The sequence below is a fragment of the Vicia villosa genome, linkage group LG5 (assembly GCF_029867415.1).
Source record: "Vicia villosa cultivar HV-30 ecotype Madison, WI linkage group LG5, Vvil1.0, whole genome shotgun sequence".
In the NCBI taxonomy this organism is placed as follows: Eukaryota; Viridiplantae; Streptophyta; class Magnoliopsida; order Fabales; family Fabaceae; genus Vicia; species Vicia villosa.
The window spans coordinates 94,973,164-94,985,305 of NC_081184.1; the positions used below are offsets into that span (position 1 = coordinate 94,973,164).

Here is a 12,142-nt window from a genome sequence, read left to right on the forward strand (position 1 = left end):
TGTGCGGCCATTAAGGAGTCAACCAGAGTAGTGAGACTTTCCAATTTTTCCTGAAGGGTGGTCACTGTACCACGGAGCTCAATATTCTCTTGTTCAGAGTGTTCCATTACTCTTCTTCTGCTTGAACGAGTATTGTATCTGTGATCTGATTGCGAGCGTGGTCGAGAAACTTTGAGACGCGACAGCTTGATGATCTATTGGAGAAAGATCCAAAAGATAAGACTCTATACAACAGACTCGATATGCAGAATGATGTATGCAAAAAGAAATTTATGATTTTTCCAAACATTTTAAAGATTATTTCCTTGCAAACATTTGAACACAAACAATTCTTTTATTGAATAAATGGGAAATGTTACAACATTGGAGCGTAGCTCCTTACAAAAGCAAATGATAAATAAAAAAAGCTAAACAAATCCTAAACATCTTCATCAGACGAAGAACCAAATGCGTTGTGCAGCTTGAGCTTCATGATTTCTTTCCCATAGTAAGCTTTCAACTCGGCCTTTTCAGCTCTCAGCTTGTCAACAACATTCTTCCAATTGTCAGGCATCGGAGCGTTGCTTGTCGAGGCTTCAGGATTTTTCTTGCTTTCTTTGATGTATCTTCTGATTGCGGCGTCTTTCCGACGGATCTTCTCATCTTTGCTCATGAGCCATCCATCCTGATAATAGAGAGTTTCTTCGTGATCTTTTACTCTTTTCTTCAACTTTCTATTTTCCTCATCAGTTTTACGAAACTTTTCTTCCCAAGCGTCTTTTTCTAACCTCATTTTGGCTAAAATCTCTTGGTATTCTTCCGTAGTGTCAATGGGAATGTTGGGTAGTCGAGACACCACAGGGAACATGGGTTTTTCATAATCATAAGGCATTTGAAACTCCTTTGCTCTTTTCTTCACCCAGCTGGTGTAGGCGTTCGTAGCAATGCAGTTTCTTTCCCCACCTTTTTCTTTTCTTCGGACGTCGTACCAAGCTCTCACCATTCTTGTCTTCAACCTTTGAGGATCTTCCCCTTCTCGGTAAAAGTAGCATTCCACTGCGAGACCCATTGGTTTAACTGAGTTTGCATACCCGAGTTGTCGTCGGGCTAGGACCGGATTATAGTTAATTCCTCCTTGTGTGCCAATGAGAGGTACGTTGGCGAACTCTCCACAACTATCAATGGTTTCTGTACCACAGCGAGCCAAGGTATACCAATGAATATCATTATTAGTAAGTGACATAAGTCTTCGAGGCCAACGTAAGCCTTCTCGGTTTTCCGTGAAAGTAGGAGACTTAGGTAAGTGTGAAACAATCCATTTGTACAAAAGAGGTGCACAACATACAATGATTCCACCGCCTTGGCGATTCCTATGATGAACAGAGAAATACATGTCACCAAGCAAAGTCGGAACAGGATTTCCAATCAGAAAGATCTTTATGGCGTTGATATCAACAAAGTCGTTGACGTTGGGAAACAGAACCAACCCATAGATGAGCAAGGCTAGTATAGCTTCAAAAGCTATCATGCTACCAGTGTCAATGAAATCAAAGGCTTTCTTTATTAGAAACTGCAAAGTCAAACCCGGAAAGTTTCCTTTGGTAGTCCAATTACTTTCTATTTCAGATTTCTTCAAGTGGATACTTGCCGCAATGACTGGTGACTTAGGAATGGCTTCCAAACCATTGAAAGGTATTTTGTCAGATACAGGAATACCCAAAAGATCGGCATATTCTTCCAAGGTTGGTACCAACTGATAGTCTGGAAAGGTGAAACACCGGTAGACGGGATCATAGAACTGAACCAGAGTTTTGAGAAGTCCTTCATCAACATGAGTGTTCAAGATAGGCAAAAGCTTTCCATGGCTTTTCCTAAAATCAGAAGGATCTTGTACAGAAGATGCTAACTCTTTCAGCCTTTCCACATTAGGCATTTTGAAATCGTACTTTTTGGTATGCCTTTTTACCCACTCCATAACTTAATCCTATAATGTTTGCAAGGAAAATTTCTCTAAATTTTTTTGGAAAAATCATGTTTTTATGGAAAAAGATGGGTTTTTTAATGAATGTATGAATGCATGGATGCATGGATGCCACATATTCAAACATGGTAAAGCAAACATGGTAGTTCAAACATGGTAACGCAAACATGGTACTACAAACATGGTAACACAAACATGGTACACACAAGTTCAACGGTCCAGCGTCACGAGCATGAGGTCAGAGAACCAAACATGGGATAGTACTAGGGTTTATCACCTGCAAAACATGTTCTACTGATACGTCAGAGTCTACATTTTTCTTTCGGATATTACCGGCTTGCACAACTGAACTTGTGAGCTAGAAATATTCTCAAGAAAAACTCGTCTGAGTGTGGTTCTCCGCATGACAACTATCCAAGTCTTCACCTGGATCGTTTCTGCACCACGTCCTAATAAGGCCAGGATGGGTTGGGGTTCTATAGCCAACTCAGCTTCTACAGTTCAATGAAAGCAATAATGTCTTCGCAACTGAACTTGCTAAACATATACTACAAACAAGGAACCTCCACTGAGCGGAAGGATTCTCATGCTGACTTTTTAAGGACTAACTCCTTGTATGCCATACATGACTATACCCTCCACCTAATTCTTATGTGTACTTAATCCGGGTTAGGATTTGTCCATAATGTATCACTTGTAACAGAATCACCCAAGTAACAGAACCAAGGAACCACACATGTAACAAGAATAAAAACAAAACAAATAGAAATAACCCTTTCTTTGGAAACAATAAAAAGATTCTCCCCAGTGAAGTCGCCATTTTTCTGTCGCGGGCGAAAAATCGTTTGTCCTTTTTCGGGATGAGACACCTGATGCCTTCTTTGGGCTCGAGTGCTCAAAAAATGATTTTTCTTTTGTACCGACCAAACTTTTTATTGTTTCCAAAAGAGGAAAAGGAAAAAAAGCTGCAATAACCTTAAAAGTGGGGGGAGAGATCTTGGGTAAGAGGGTTGGTTATACGAAGGGAAGGTATTAGCACCCAACGTATCTATAGGTTTCTTTGTTTTGTTTTATTCCATTCTTGTTGTGGTGGAGGTTCTTGTGAGAAAGAGGTGGGACCTAAGGTGTTTGTTTGATTATGCTCGCAAAGATCATCGCGATCCTCTGCATACATATCCCCTAGAGGGAATCAGAGCATCTGTAGCTCGGGGTCTACGGGTGCTAAGGTTTGAATGGTTTTTTTTGTTTTGTTTTGCTCGCCAAGGATCGACCTTGTGCCTACGTATTCTCAAAGGGATGTTGAGAAAGTCAGAGCAATCGTAGTTCCCACTTATGCTAGTGGAAGCAAAGGAAAATAGACAAATGTCGTCTAAATGCTAGATGTATCTAATCTATATCATCACATACACCTATTTGATTTGTTTGAAAATCTTTTCATTATAAGCCCGGGGCCATGCCACTTAGGGTGCTTAGAATGATAAAGATGTTTTTGTGTTTAACCAGCCTTGTGGCAAAAGTTTCAATGAAGTCAGCCTTGTGACAAAAACTTTGATTAATCAGCCAGCCTTGTGGCAAAAGTTTCAATGAAGTCAGCCTTGTGACAAAAACTTTGATTAATCATCCAGTACGGTGGTAAAACGGTTTGATTGATTAGCCAGCCTTGTGGCAAAAAAGTTTGATTTTGATTGATTGATTGTTTGTGATGATATAGAAGAGATACTCCTAGCATAGAGATGAAAAATGTCTAATCTCCTAGGGTATTTGTTTTGGATATTGGGGATGCTTATAAGAAGCCCGTGGGTCCTTGTACGAAGCCCAAGAGGAGGCTATCCGAGGGTCCTTGCATTGTAAGCCCAAGAGGAGGCTATGGGAGGGACAATCCAGGGTCCTTGCATTGTAAGCCCAAGAGGAGGCTATGGGAGGGACACTCGTTTGTACAAAGCCCAAGGGGAGGCATGGTATAGTTGGTTTGAGCTCTTAGAGCGATTTCACCGGGAAACCATACTCTATGTCCTAACCTAAACTAGTGGAGATTCTTTGCACGAAGCCCAATAGGAGGCTATGGGGAACCTAGTGTTGTACTAAGTTGAACAAGCACACATATCACACATATGAACAATCATGAACAAGTATGAACAAACATGAACAAGTATGAACAATTACATATATATGACAAGGTGTGTGTATATAATGGAGTTTATGAAGGAAATATACCTGTAAGCATGATCCATTTGTATACACAGGGGCTCGGGACTCATACTCGGGGAGAGGTCCGCTTGAGTTTATTCAAAGCTATGTAAACAGGTATTTACAAGGGCTCGGGACTTATACCTACATGGAGGCCCATGGTATATTTTTGGGAAGATTTAAAGAAACCTTCATTTTTGGTTTGTTATTCAAAGTTAAAAAACAGATTGAGATATGTACAAAAATGTGTGTGTACAATGAAATACCTAATTTCATGTACAGGAATGGGTATGTACAAAAGGGGCTTGGGACTTATACCTACGTGGAGGCCCGTGGTATATTTGAAAAGTTTTGTTTCTTTGGAGTTTTGTTGTTTTGAAAATGATTTGAAAATTGTTTGAAAAAGTTTTGTTAAGAAGTTTTATTGTTTTGAAAAAAAACTGTACAAAAGGAAAAGAAATGGGACTTACACTCTCTAATATTCGAGAGGCCCCACTTCATTTTGAAAATCAATTGATCAATAAAAAAGATTAATCAATAGTTTCCTTTGAGAATCAAAAAGAAATGGTTTATCGTTTTTGAAAAGAATCGCGATCGCTTGTTTTAAAACGATTTGAATTTTGAAAGGAATCAAATTAATCAAAATAAACAAAAAGGTTATCCTCAATTAACACTTAGATGATTAGGGTTTGCTCCAAAAATATTTATAAGTGATTAAGTTTGAAAAATCAAGTGAAAAACAATATTTAAAAAGTATTAAAACATTTAAAACATGTCATTTTAAACTCAATTAAAAATATATTAAATGAATCCTTTTTTGTGATTTTTTTTAATATTATCAAAATATGTATATTAAATAAAGAGTGTAAAAAAAAAGAAGTGAAAATGATGAATTTTGATTGGTTAAATTAATTGGTGAAGTTTGTTAAAAAAAGAAAGAAAATAGGTTGCAAAAAAAATGGTTTTGTCTCCACTAGGGCTTGAACTCACGCCCTCTCTCTCACCAGCCAAAACATGAACCAACTGAGCCACGCTTGTGGCTTGTTAAACATACGCGTTTGATAAAATATATTTTAAATCAAGAATTTGAATTTCCCAAACCAAATCTGGCGCCAAGAACACAACCCTAACTGATTTTCAAAATTCTTCAAAACTGTGTTGTTTTGATCGATCAAAGGGTCTATCTCACTCGGTTTTGGACGAGGAACATGATGATGACCTTTAATTTCATTTATTTTTGCTCTAAGATGATTAATCCTCTGATGAACACGAAGAACCCTAATATGAAAAATCTTTGTGAAATCGTGTATGATCATGATATGATGCAATTGATTGAGGGTTATTATTCAGTGATGGTGCAGAAACAAGATGGTAACTCAGTTTTGCATTTATGATGCATGTATGATAGAGTTTGAAGTTCATGAACACTTACCTCAAAAACGGCCAAGCTGGAGATTGAATTTTGCGAAGGAGGTGTTACAGATGTTGTTGCTTGATCTGGACAGCTTCAATGAACCATATGGAAGGTGTCTGGATGCTTGGAGTGGATTGAAAACACCTGGAGTAGTTGGAGGTACCCGATCTGCAGTTAAGCCTAAGTGTGAATCGAGCTCTATGATTCTGATGTTTCAGGTTGGTGATGAGTGTCTAGATAGCTTATATGTGATATATGTGAGGTGTGGGAAGTGTTAATTTGGACAGAAATGATCTGGAATGAAAATTGGCATGATAAGGCTCTTTATGTGTTCATATGGAGGTTGAAGAGTGAATCTGAGTTTTGGGGTGATTTGGGGTGTGTGAGTGGTTCAAACACATCTCAAATGATGTTTATGAGTTGCTAGAACCATCACTTTGGCCATAACTTCAAGGGTTTGGAGGTTGAGTTTTCTACCTCTTTGAAAACTATGAAACTTGCAATTCAAGAAAGAAGAGAGAAAACCTATAATTGTGAGGTTTTGGTGTGATTTTGAATGAGGTAAGGACCTCTATTTATAGGCCAAAGTTTCTGAATACAAAGCTCTTGCAAGTTGATCAAGAATGATGATTTGTCTTAAGAGATAAAAAGGAATCTTTCACATTAAATGCAAATGGTTAAAAGTGACTTAACCATGGTTATTTCTCAAGCTTCTTATCCTCTTCCATTCTGATCTTCTAATCAGAAAATATCTCTCAATTATTGCTCCTATGCATCATTGCTTGGATTATAGGTCATGTAGTCTTGAAACTTAGTGAAAAATGGTGAAAATTCAAGTGAAAAATATCACTAAATGTATAATTCAAAACCATAGCTACACTCCATATTTTTTCTTGCTCTTGGACATTTTGGAAAGCTCATATTACACACTTCAAAACCCTAGTTGAAAGTTTCTTCAAGATCCTTAAGGAAGTGGGTGAAAAAGATCCATGAACTTTGAAGAAAATGAAGTTTTAAGTGAAATTTTCAAAAGATACCAACTTTGAAGCTCCATATCTCTTAAATGGTTGATCTTATGGAAAAAATTTATATGTGTCAAAGTTGTTTATTGGATCAAAATCTACAACTTTCATGTTTGAAGTTTTTTTCAGTTTGTAGGTGAAATTTTGAGAAATTCCCTTCCAAAGTTTGGAAAAAACCATGAAAAACACTTAGAAATTTTTCTAAGTATGAAAAGTCAAACTTTTGACTTTTTGATTCTTGATTGATTTTCTTGATTTTTCTTGATCAAATGACTTCATATATCATATATTGATGATTCAAAACTTCAAAAGTCATGGTTGACCAAAATTCCCCAAAAGTCAATGGTGATCTTGTACAGTCGACTTTTTCAAACGAATCGCGTTTCTGGAGATTTCAAATGAAACAGGCTATCCTCACCATATGAATGGTATGAATGGATCATATTGAAGCATTAGAGGATATTGAGCCATGTTTTGAGTTGTGGCACCATGTCCTAATTAAAAAGTCAATGGTTTAGTGAATTAGGTCAAAAACCCTAATTGTCGACCTGATGAAATTGATGACTGTGGATCTTGAATTGAGATGTAATTTCCATTGGATATTGTCATAGGGATTATTTGAAGATGATTGAAACCTTTGATTGACTTCCTGGGGATTTTTAGGGTTTCCCAAATGTGATCCCTGATTTCAGTCCCTGATAGTTCAAAACCCTGATCTGAGGATTTGTCTGATCAATCTTTGTGTAGGAGATGTTATGAGCCAATGGATTAGGTCAAAATGATGCACTGGGAGTCTTGAGGTCATGTCCCAAGTCATTAGATCAAATCCTGAGCAAAAGTTAGGAGTATGCTATCTTCAGTCAAAACCCTAATTTGGTTAATTCAGTGCCTTTGAGCTTGTTGAAATGAATCTCTGAGGACCAAATGTTGATTGTTGATGAAGATGATTCATTTGAGATGAAGGGAGAACAAAACCCTAGTTGATTGTTACTTGTACTGATGAGTGATTTCCTGGTTAAATCCTGCTGAGTCACAAGTAGCAAACACAAGCTATGCAATTTGTTAGAGATGCAAATGATGCATATGCAAATGATATGAGGTGGTATCTTAGGTCAAAAATTGGGGTATGACAGGCATCTAAGAAGAGATCCTAGGCTTCTCAACTGGATCATCTCAAGGGTAATCTGACCACGAGCAGGGGGATTTTCAAGGATTGAACGTAACGAAGTGGTGTTAATGTATCTGATTCAAAACAGAACTCGTGTGCATTGGCCACACTTTCTAACTGCTAAGTTTGAGGAAATAAAGCAGAAGACTACGGCTTTATGTTATGGTTCGATTATTCAAACTATTGTGAACCACTTTGGCATGAATCTTGATGGATTGCCGTACATTCACTTGAAACAGAATCAAGATTTCTCTCAAACAACCTTAACCCTCATGGGATATCATTGGGATCCAAGTAGGAAAACCTATTATCTCATTCAAAAAGGGTCGGGAAAAGTCATCTACAATTACGATGATCCTACGGAATTTGGTCATATTCCTGAGAATGAAGAAGAAGGCAATGATCATGAAATTGCCAATGATGAGGATCACAACATGGAAGATGCAGCCAATGACATGGATTCAAATTGGCAATATGTACCTCCTCAAGAGGAAGAAATTCCTTGGGGATACAAGGCTCCACCCCCTCCTGATCAGTCCAACATCATCTCCATGCTTGAAGCTATGCAACTCCAACAACAACAACATTTCGAAACACAGCAGCTTCAGTTCCAAACCATGCAGCAGCTTCAACAAGATAGGTATGATGAACAACAACGTCAATATCAATCGCTATATAGTTTGGTTCAAGACCACAAAAGCGATTTTGAGACTTTTGCCTCCAACTCTACTCTAAGACAGAATCAGTTTGAGGAAACGGCATTGCATCGTCATGCAAACATAAGTCAAAGCTTCAACACTCTTAACATGTCTGTGCTGGATCTGTTGGAACAAGTTGAAGAAGATCGGCCTCACACATTTCAAAGAGGAAGAGGAAGAAGGGGCAGGCGTTAGGATGGATTCTTCATCATATCATCATTTCATTGCATTTCATTTCATTAAGCATTATGTTAAAATTCTATATGATGTAGTACTTTTTGTGTTATTTTCTATAAATCTCTTGGACTACTATGTATGTTGTGGTGTTTCTTTAAAACATGATTGGCTCTTATTGGTTCAATATCTACATGTTATCTATTACTATGAATGCCGATATCTTCTTTATATTTCTCTTGTTACTCTCCTATTTTGTCTCTTTGTTTCTCTTTTTGATGTTGTCAAAGGGGGAGATAGATGCAATAGATGCTGAGGTCATAGATGCAATAGATGCTGAGTGTACGGGGGAGCTTTGTGAAGAGATTGCTTGGTTGAGAGATAGATGCTGAATGTACGGGGGAGCTTTGGTGAGTCCTTATCACTTATCACCAAAGCTTCGACGAATGGTTTGCCATCATCAAAAAGGGGGAGTATGTGAAAACAAGATTACACTCAAAGATGTTTTTGATTCATGGAAAACTCAAATAAGCATTCAAACAACAAGGCGGAAGCAGAAAACTCAAAGAAAAGCAAGCATTGATCACTCATGATAGTACAGGATGATCTATTATGCTTATAGGTTGACTCAACACAAGCAAAACAAGAAGAATGCAGAAAAGCAGCAGTTAGGTCGACCTACTGTCAACCTAGGTCGACCTAAAATGAAGAAAAATCCATATACCTCTGCTAGGTCGACCTACACAACAACTAGGTCGACCTAATCTGAGAAAATATCCCTAGAATGCATTTGAAGAGGATTCTGGTCGACCTACTCCTTAAACAGGTCGACCTAACTGGGAGCAAAATTCTGCAAGCTCTGCTAGGTCGACCTAAGCACTACAAGAGGTCGACCTAACTGATCAAGAATGCCAAAAATTCTGTTTCTCTCATCTCCAACTGTTAAGCTATCATATATATTGTCAAAGGTTCAATTATTCAAAGCAACACCAACGACTGAAAGATACACAAACGTTTCTCATCTTCGTTCTTCATCATCTCCAACACAATTACACATAATCATTCTTGCGTTGCGGGTTAGTGATGAGTTCGATAACGTCCATGGAACGGAATTGAAGATTCCTAGTGGGTGAAGGTTTGTGGGGTTTGTTGGTGAATAAAATCTGCGGGTTTTGTCCTCCACGACGGGTGGTTCTTGGGGGTTTTTATCAAGAGGCGTTCATTGAGGATTCGGCTGAGTGTAACGATTGAGGAACGGGGAGTTCAAGGAATCAAGACACTGCAGAAGGGAATCAAAGTGAAGCTCTTGGATAACCTTGATCTTGCTCAAGATTAAGGGGGAAGAAGATTCAAAGGATCGACATAATTGGTTTATCATTTATCGCTTTGTTATCTTCTTTGTATATACTACTTTCAACATTAATGAAAGATTACCCAATTTCAATTTGGAATTGGGGGCAGACGTAGTCGTAGCGAGGACGATCGACGAACTGCCTAAACAAATATCGTGTTCTTGTCGCTTTTACTTTTTCATTTACATTCTGTTCATATTTGGTTATAATAGCAAATTGATCAACGATTCGAGTGTTAAGATTGTGAATTAAGAACTTACATAAACATCACAATCCACCACACATTGAATTACCTTCAATTTGATCATTATCACCAAGTGTTTGTATATTTGTTTCATCACTCTTACTGCATTGCAAACATTGTCCATCATACAAAAAGTTAATCTGATTTTCAATAAGAGCAACGCTTTGATTCTGTAACATATACTCTTATCACTTATCTCAAGTCTTCGACTGGTTTTTAAACACATATACAATCGTTTCGATAGTGGTTCGGAATAGACGCGAGTCGATTCAGAATCACTTCCGCTGAAAAGTCGTTTAACTCCGTAAAACTGTGAACGATCTATTCACCCCCCCTCTAGATCCTAAGGCCAGCGTCTAACACTTGTCTCAAGATTGTGGTGATGGAAGAACTGATGATTTTCATAAGGTGTATGTTAGAAGAAAGTGTATAGATTTTTCCCCTGCTGTTATCAACCTATATCTAGGTAGAGATGCTGAGGCTCAACCTGAGCTTGAAGCGACTGATAATGAGGTGTGCAAAGTAATTTGAAAATGATGTCTTAAGTGTTTCTGCCCCTGAAGATGATGTCTTAAGTGATGTCCCTGACATCCCATCAAAGAAGAAGATTCCTGTCACAAAATCCTCCACAAAGGTTCGTGATGTTCCTCTGGACAACATTTACTTGCACTATGCTTCAAATGCCATCCAGTGGAAGTTTGTTTATCAAAGAAGGCTGACTCTTGAAAGAGAATTAGCAAATGATGCTCTGGAATGTCAAGAGGTCATGAAGCTCATCAAGTCTGCAGGTTTGATTAAGACTGTCACTCATTTTTCAAAGTGTTATGAAATGCTTGTGAAGGAATTTATTGTGAACTTGTCTCAAGATTGTGGTGATGGAAGAACTGATGATTTTCATAAGGTGTATGTTAGAAGAAAGTGTATAGATCTTTCCCCTGCTGTTATCAACCTATATCTAGGTAGAGATGCTGAGGCTCAACCTGAGCTTGAAGTGACTGATAATGAGGTGTGCAAAGTAATCACTGGTGGTAAGGTTAAGAAGTGGCCTATAAAGAGCAAACTGTCTGCTAGTTCTCTTAATGTCAGGTATGCATTGCTACACAAAATTGGTGCTGCTAACTGGGTGCCTACCAATCACACTTCTACCATTGCTGTTGGCCTAGGAAGATTTATTTATGCTGTGGGAACCAAGACAAAATTTGACTATGGGACTTATATATTTGATCAAACTATGAGGCATGCTGGTACCTCTGCTACCAAGCTCCCTATTGCATTCCCATCCCTGATATGTGGGATAATCCTCAAGCAACACCCTGGAATTCTGAAAAGTAAAGATTCTGTATGTAAGAGGGAGAGTGCTTTGTCTTTTCACTACAAACTGCTCCAGAGGTCTGATGACATGACATCTGCTGGGACATCACAACCCAGCAAATCTGTGAACAAAGCCCTTCTTATTGCTGAGCTGAAAGAGACTTGTCAGGAGTTGGAAAACAGGAAGATAAAGCTTGAAAAGCTCATCCAAAGTCTTGAGCAGTCTACAGATGATGATCTTGCTGGTGACAATATGGATGAAGACAAAGGTGCTGCTAGTGGGGCTGAGGAAGAGGCTGAGGATGGTGAGGGCTCTGAGGATACTGGGAGCAGTGATGCTGCTGATTCTGATGACAATACTGGTGGCTCTAGTGATGAAGACAGTGATGGGTCTGATGATTAGCTCTGATTCTGGTTGGGTTTTGGCTCCTTTTGTGGCTAAAAAGGGGGAGTAATAGTTGTGTTTTGTGTTGGTTGTTTTGGTGGTTTTTTTTTGGTTTTTTTTGTTGATCCTGTTGGTTGATGGACATGGTTGGTTTGTTGTTTTCTTTATTTTGGTTGTTCCCTGGCTCTCCCTGACAATGACAAGTGGTTTCTGTAACAGTTGATTAA

The 12,142-nt window shown here is 38.4% G+C and overlaps 1 protein-coding gene across 1 annotated transcript; it reads left to right on the forward strand.

The window, feature by feature from the left end:
• The first annotated feature begins 11,048 nt into the window (after window positions 1-11,048).
• Window positions 11,049-11,933, forward strand: LOC131605030 (uncharacterized). The gene has a single exon (XM_058877430.1). It carries the CDS (start codon window positions 11,049-11,051, stop codon window positions 11,931-11,933), a length of 885 nt encoding a protein of 294 aa, XP_058733413.1.
• The last annotated feature ends 209 nt before the right edge of the window (window positions 11,934-12,142 follow it).

Bases quoted from the DNA above. Each gene is read 5' to 3' on its own strand.
- LOC131605030 (XM_058877430.1), top strand. From the start codon at position 11,049: ATGCTTGTGAAGGAATTTATTGTGAACTTGTCTCAAGATTGTGGTGAT.